The 7,998-nt window shown below is 34.6% G+C and overlaps 1 protein-coding gene across 1 annotated transcript; it reads left to right on the top strand.

The window, feature by feature from the left end:
• Positions 1 to 2,858: 2,858 nt before the first annotated feature.
• Positions 2,859 to 7,777, top strand: YAF2 (YY1 associated factor 2; the record flags this gene model as incomplete). Its single annotated transcript, XM_010185447.1, has 2 exons — positions 2,859 to 3,074; positions 5,721 to 7,777. Coding segments are annotated over 2 exons (454 nt in total), but the record flags the coding sequence as incomplete, so codon positions are not given.
• Between the last annotated feature and the right edge of the window lie 221 nt (positions 7,778 to 7,998).

Raw genomic sequence — 7,998 nt, forward strand, 5'->3', positions numbered from 1 at the left:
GTTCTATTTAGCTCAAACCAGGACAGGCCTAGATCATACAGCTGACCTCTGTTGGCAAGAATTGATAGCTCTTATCTTTTGTACTAGTGTGTACCTCTCTTGATCAATGTTCCACTTGAAATGACTGAAGTGAAATTGATAGATAAAAATGCAAAGTTTTGAGGGGCTGACTATGTGCTGTATTTATGAACGTTTCTGCCTGTAGTTCTGGATTGTTCAGTTGTAAAGTCATTCCCAGGGGTAGAGGCAAAAATATTTGTAATCATAATGCAGAAGTTTATGGAGCTTCTTTCTAAACACCAGTTAGCTCAGGTGCTCTTGAATATGCTCAAAAAGCAAATTACCATAAATATATTGATGAAATAAAAGGCAGCATTAACATTGTCTGTATCTATTTAATCTGTCGCAGCCTATTACAAGGAGTCTTTAATTGGTTTTGAAAAGTAGTAATTTAAAATGTCATATTTTGGCAAATCTTCAAAATCAGTTTTCTGTTACAGGAATAGTTTTTCTTACATTTATCTTCTCTGCGAGAAAGCCTTCTCTGTATGAATTCCTTCATGCTTGAATGACATGGTTCAGCTACTGCTAAATCATGAACAATCCTATCAGATTAAAGCTTCATGACTGGGAAAGTTATCTCCCGAAACCTGCATGGCTTGCAGAGGGCTTGGTTGCAGTTCAGTACCCCTTTCTGAGTACCTGGCGAAAAAGAATTGAACGCTTGAAAGACGCTCTCAGTGTTGAGAGATGTGAATTTATTTTTTTCACAATTTTTTAATGTAAAAACATTGAATGCCTTATTTAGAAAATACGGCAGTGACAAAGCAGGTAATATATTTTGGAACATAGATATAACTAATAGATGGCTGTAGAAATAATTGACAACAAAAAGATGGATGTTTAATTGGGAGGAATAAAATAACTGAGTGGAATTCCTTGTCATAGCAAAACCTCTTGATTCATTTTTAGTGCATCTTCCCAAACAGGAATCCTCTGTGGTTTTTTTGTCTTAACTGACTTCTCTGCCTTGTGGCAAAGATCTTTTTTTGCCAGTCTCATTTGTTTTATGGTACTGGAAAAAGACGTTCTAAACCTAGGACTTAGTTCAAAGCTGAATTTCCCAGCTGTACTTTAGTAGAAATTATGCAGTTTGCCCTCAGAAATTGAAATTATTGCAAAATTGAAAACTCCTAAGATTTCTCCCTGCCTCCCACCCCATTTTAACAGGTTTCCATGATCATGGTGTTGTCCACAGCTCTGGACAATAATTCTGTGTCAAGAAGTTCATTACTGTCTTACTCCATAAGTAACATCTCAGATTATTCTCTCAGGTCACTATGTAGTGATGATGGGACTGTCACTTGTCCATCACTGGGAATATTAACTCCCTGTATTCCTATCTCCTGCAGAAATCTTCAATTCAAGACAGATGGTCAGGTTTTGTTTATATATTAGTTAGCTCATGAGAGGGTATGCAGTAGTCTAGTTTGTACCCCAAAACTCTATTGTGCTGATATTTTGAATAGTCTTTATTTCTACTTAAATTCACTAAGAACTTGCTGTGGAGACTCATGAAATCTCAGCTAGTTTGTATTAACTGCTTTTCCCACACTTTATTTATCCTTGTAACGTGGCTTTCACTCTGTAACATGAACTACTGCAGTCATTGCTGAAAATGCAACTTTCTAACAGGAGCTGCCTTGATTTTCTGCTTTAGTTGTTTCACTCATCACTTCACCTAAGCAAGAAGTGCCGGTAGCATGATCCTGTGGGTTGGAATAAATAAATATGTGTAGGAACTGATAGCTTCTGTAGCTTTAATAACTGCTTTGTATTTTCAGAGTATCACAGTGCATATAATTTGTGTTTCTTCTATTTTAAAAAACTCACCAACACAACACAACTAAAAAAAAACCCAAGAGCTTGGCAGGGTAAGCATTCTCTTGGAGAAGAAATTTGCATCTTCAAAGTCTTACTAGAATCACAGAACCTTCCTTTTTATATGTCATGAGTTGAAATTTCTTAATTCCAAAATCTCAAAATAAAGGAATACACTTACTTTGGAAAGAGTAGAATGTTTCATTTCACACTAGAATCATTGTATTCCAATACAAAATAAAATAAAAGTTAAGCCATTTCAAAGCAATATTTCATAAAATGTAAAAATAATAAACTGTTGAAATTCTTTTGCTTCCTCTGCCTTTTCTCACCTTGTTTTTTAGTTTGGATCCAAACTTGGAAATGAAACCTGTGCTGTGTATACTGATGGAATGTGATCAGAAGTTTCTATTGCCAGATTTTAACGTACATATGTTCTGGCAGCTGTATCCTTCTGTTATTAGTGCAGTATATATTTTCCAGTGAAAATCTTAATAAAAATGATACACAACAGGATTAGTCATTGCTTTCAATGATTTTGTTGGAGCTGAAAACACTTCAGTTTTAGTCTATAAAGCTAACAGTGGCTTAGCTCTGATACCTGAATTGTCAACTTCTTCCTTTTTGTGATATGGATTGTATAATTCAGTATTGCAGTTCACTCAAAATAGACTTCTTCATCATTTGAGGGGGCTGGGATTGGGTGGTATTTTCTCTGGAAGCTTCATCTTTTGAAGTTCATTCCATGTAAGTCTCTGTCTGGATATGACAACTGGGAGAAGAGGAGACATTGCCAAGTCTTGTCTCTAAATCCTTTAAAAAAACAAAATTTAAAATCTCATTTGTTGATAATGCAAGTAAGTGAAACAAAAGGCTGTAATGGGCTTAAATTTGATATGCTATTTTAATGAAGTATTAGCAGCAAGATAAGTTTTAGCATTATTTCTTTTTATAGTGATTGTTAATGTTAACTGAAGTGTAGAGAGTTTGAGACTTGTAAAGTCTAAGCATTATGTGTGTCTATATATATGTGCACACAGGAAACCTCGACCTGTCTCTCAGCTGGTTGCACAACAGGTTCCTCAGCAATTCGTGCCCCCTACACAATCAAAGAAAGAGAAAAAAGACAAAGTAGAAAAGGAAAAAAGTGAAAAGGAAACAACAAGCAAAAAGAACAGTCATAAGAAAACCAGGTAAAAATTTTAGTAACTTCTGCGGTATTGGTAAAACATAATTTAAAAAAGAAAATGTTCTGTGATTTTACTGCTTTCTAAGTGCTGTGGCAAACTGTTTCACCAATAAGGCTACATATTTGAGAGTGAAGTTCATTGGTTTGGGATACCTATTAATGTGAAGAAAACCTGCAGTTTGTAATTTTGACCAGAAGATGGAGACCAGCTGAATATAGAAAGACTTGGGTATTTTTCTTAAGGGTTACAGATGTATTTCTCACACCATACAAAACTGTAGATAGGCAGACAGATGATACTGATCTGTGGGAAAAAGAAGGGACAAGAGTGGCTAGTTTTCATGCAAAATAATGAGAGAGAACCAGTACCAGACTGTAGAAGAGTGAGAAAGTAACATAGTTATGGCTGTCCTTGCAGAACTGGAATAAACTTTGAAGGTCTGAACGTGGGTATAAATTAATGTGACAGGATAAGGCATGTATATTACACAGTGATAAAAATCTCAATGCTACATCTGGATGCTGAAGGAAACCTTGGACTCTTATAACCGAGAACATGAAATATTACAGTACAGACAAGCAGTTCTAAAAGCCTTGATCTTGCTGTTTGCACCTTCCTTCCACCTGGTCTTACAGCAAGTTTAACCCCTAGATTATCAGTCTAAGCATAAAGTTACTGTGGGAAGAATGCTGTTCCAAAAAGCTCGTAAGTACACAAGATGTGTAGTCTAATCAAATGTGGGAGGAACTATTAATTTTTTTTCCTTTTTTTTTTTTTCTGGAAGCACTGCAGAGTAGTCCAGCCAAAGAAGATCCTTTGGGATTAGTTATGCCGAGAAGTAGCAGATGCTTCTCTTGTGCCTGAAATAGGATCATCAGGATCAGAAGCAGGGAGAGACTGAGAGTCAAGAGAGAACAGTTGTTAGGAAAGTCATAGTTAGGATTAAGGACACTGAGATGTTCCTCCTTTTTCTTTTTTTTTTCTTTAATACTCAATTTTACAATCTTGCCTCATGCAACTGAATTACTTCAGTTATGAAGTATTTGAGGTTAACATAGTGAGTTTTAATTACGGTAATTAAATATTATAAATTGAAATATTGATGGTTGGATTGCAGTAGTACCTTAAAAATGCAACAGCACGGTAGGGAAAAAGAGAAGAACATTTAAAAAAAAAAACTAAAATAAAAATCTTGGACTGAGATTCCAGTATACCAGAGATTTGCATTAAGAATTGCTATTTGAAATAAACAGGCTACTTGGTTTTTTTTCTTTTCAAATGTTTCCAACAGTTCAGTGTTTTCTTAGAACTGAGTCACTAGGTAGGACAGTAAGTTACAAATGGTTGATTCATTTAAGCAGATTTCTTCAGTATCCTTTGGGAAAATTATATCCTTTTCTCTTTGCCTGAAAACTTGTACTTTATTGCTGGAAATGTTCATAACAATCTGCATGCACACTCAATATGATTAATAAGCTCCAGGCATGGCACTTATGCAGGTTGATAATGCTGAATTTTTCTTTCCATTCCCATGTTACAGAGCAGCAGATTTTCAGTTTTCTCTTAAATTCTTCAGTCACGCTACTTCAGCCTCAGGGGAACAAGATGTCAAAGCCTGTCTCTATTCTAGCAGAGGAAAGGCATGAGGTGTTGCAGCTGAAGTGGCTGAGAACCAATTCCACTTCATACGAAGTCAGATGATAGGGTAAAGGTTACAGCTTTGGTGTTGGCACACCTGCTAACGGGATGTCATGTTAATTTATTTTATTGCAGCTTGAGCTAGTGGAAGCTGTGGAGTCAGTTAAATGCATAAAGCTATGCTGTTCATAACCAATTGTATAAATTCAGCTGTCTCGTGACAGTTTTTCATGAGAGTCAAAGAAAAATAGTAAACTGAAAGTACTTCATGGTTGTCACTGGCAAAAATATGATGGCAGTGACATATAAGTCAAAGTATTTTTCTCTGGTTTTTATGTTGTGAAAAACCAAACAGTTGAAAGATTAGATAAAGAGACTTATCCTATGAACACTGTGTGTAATACTCAGCTCCGTGCATAATTTAAATCACAGCATATGCCAGGAGCATCAGAGTTATACTGTGATCACGAAGTCTTGTTCAAATAGTATACTAGCAGTGCTAGTGAGATTTTGAAATGAAGTAATACATGCTGCAAGTTTGCACTGTCTGTGCTGTTGAATTCAAAAGACAGACACCAACGTCTTCATTATTGAACATCATTCTCTACTTGAGCACTGTTGCTTAAGGCTGCTGCAGAGAGGGATCCTTCTCGGGATCAAATGTATGACTTTCTATAGCCACAATAACAAAATACTTAATTTTTAAAAGTAAAAATCTTCGTATTTCCAACACTTTGTGTATTTTTGCACAGTTACATTATTCATAAGGTCAACTTTAAAATAATCTTAGGAGAAGGTAACGTGTTATGTTCAGCTGTTTTAATGTAAAACATACTAGGAAATACTCTATCATAAATACCTGTGGTACGTTGTTTTCTTGTGTATTACATGTTGCACATAGCCATTTTGTGTGGAGAACGTGTATGTTCTCCAGTGCTCCTAAAAAGTGAGAGGAATACAAGATAATACGATGGTGTGTGTGCTTTTAATATGATTATTTGCTTTATTTAGGCCAAGATTGAAAAATGTGGATCGAAGTAGCGCTCAGCATTTGGAAGTTACTGTTGGAGATCTAACAGTCATAATTACAGACTTTAAGGAGAAAACTAAGTCACCACCTGCTTCCAGTGCTGCTTCTGCAGACCAGCACAGTCAGAGTGGCTCCAGCTCTGACAACACAGAGAGGGGAATGTCCAGGTCGTCTTCACCCAGAGGAGAGGCATCATCGCTGAATGGGGAATCTCATTAAAGTTTATTTCCTCCAGTTTCTTTAGTCTCTTCTCTTCAAAACATGCAAATACATAACTTCTGTCACCTGTTACCACATTTTCATGACAGATTATCCGTGCATAATTGGTATGTTGACTGAAACATAATTTATGCAGTTTTAAAAAAAAAAGAAAAAGAAAAAATGCAGTGGTAGGAACAATAATTTAAATCCAATCTACAAGTGCTTACAAGGCATTTTCAGACCAACTTTTTAATCTTCATGTGTAAAGTTGCCATGAAAATGTGGTTTGAATGTTCATTATGCAGTGTTATCGGTAAGTCCATTTTCACTTTTAGTTTAGTGAATTCTAACACAACTCTTGAAGTCTCTACTATTGGCATGTACTGAATTTAAATTTTTATAACATAGTTCAAGCTGCCTAAATATGTATTATTTGAGAATTGTGAAACATAGTTATATGTATGCAAGTCAGAGATCAACTTAATCAACTATTGCTGCAACAGAATTTTCATAATTATCTTCTTAAAAACACCTGCTGGTACTTGGTGTGGTTAAATAGGAAAAATGTTATTAAATGAAACATTTGTATAAATTTTTGCCAATGTTTGACACATTTTACTAGATTACTGTTACGGAATTATGTTGATGGTTTTACCAATATTTTTTCACACTTAAAACACTTATTGTAATGTTTACAAGCAAAATAGAAAACACATTCTAAGCATTGATTGGTTAACCTTACAGTTCAGGTAAAGTACTACATTGTCACTGTACACTGGTATTCTATGTTGTATAACAAATATGGAACCTCAGATGACTATGCATTTGGCAAAAACTAACATTTGGAAATACAAAAATTTGGAAAAGCTTTAAAAATTACAGTAATGCAGTTCTCATTTCTGCTTAGTGCTGTTTCCTTGCCCCAAATTTATCTAGTGTCATATAGTCACTTATTTAATTACAGGACTATCAAGTGGTGCACAAGAATAAGTAAATAACAATACTATTAATTTTTTGTTCCTGACTCAATTTCTTTACTTTTGATTTGGCCTATTAGAATATATTATATCATAAATCATATGAAAAAAAACTCAGTACCCTACTTTATGGCATAAACTGTCAACATTTATGCACTTAGCAATATACTGATACAGAGCAGAGCTATCTACAATCCCATCTGGTATTGTGTAAAATTACCAATAAAATATTTTTGTGAATACAGATTTTGCATTTTTGTTTACAACCAATAAGTGTTTTGATACACATATACAATCCATGTATAGATTTTAAGTTATAGGTTCAGGTTCAGTACAAAAGTCCATTTAGCTCCTTTTAGTGAGGTAGTCCACTTACACTCCTATGATTCTTTTATTTTTCATTCAAAATAAAAATATTTTTAAGCCCATGTAAAAGTTGGATGGACATTCTTAGTAGTGAATCCAGCCCCAAATTATTACCAACGTATGATATGTCTTAACAGCTGAAACATGGATTTTTGTAGCCCCTGACAATTGTGATGTTTGGTGGTTTCTTGTAGTAATGTATTTTTCTGTTTTTAATGCAGTACTTCTACAGGCACAATGGTACTGTTCTATTTTGTAAGATGCTAGTTGTGAAATACAGTTAGTTGCATAAAATGAAAGTCTGATGTGATATCTGAGAACATACATACCTCATTCCTTGGTGTTGCTGTTTAAACTTTTTAGACATCAAATGTTAATTATAGGCTATTTCAGATGGATAACTACTGACCTGTTTATTATGTATTCTGCTTTATCTTACTAAATAGGATGTCTGTTCATTGCCGTTACCTGGCCAAATCTTAGTATCTGTAAAACAATGCATTTTAGGGTTCTTAAATGTTTTTGGGGCTGGGCAGGTTTTCAGAATAACATACGCTAGTTTTTAAAAGAAAAATACATTCTTCTCAACTTTATTTTTTTATATTTTATTTTTAGGTGTGACTATTTGCAGAATATACTGATGTAATGGATTACAAGAGAGCTGAAACTGTTTAAAGTAAGCAGTTTAATGATAGCAAATCTCATCATAAGATGT

Source organism: Mesitornis unicolor, unplaced genomic scaffold (assembly GCF_000695765.1).
Source record: "Mesitornis unicolor isolate BGI_N332 unplaced genomic scaffold, ASM69576v1 scaffold7905, whole genome shotgun sequence".
In the NCBI taxonomy this organism is placed as follows: Eukaryota; Metazoa; Chordata; class Aves; order Mesitornithiformes; family Mesitornithidae; genus Mesitornis; species Mesitornis unicolor.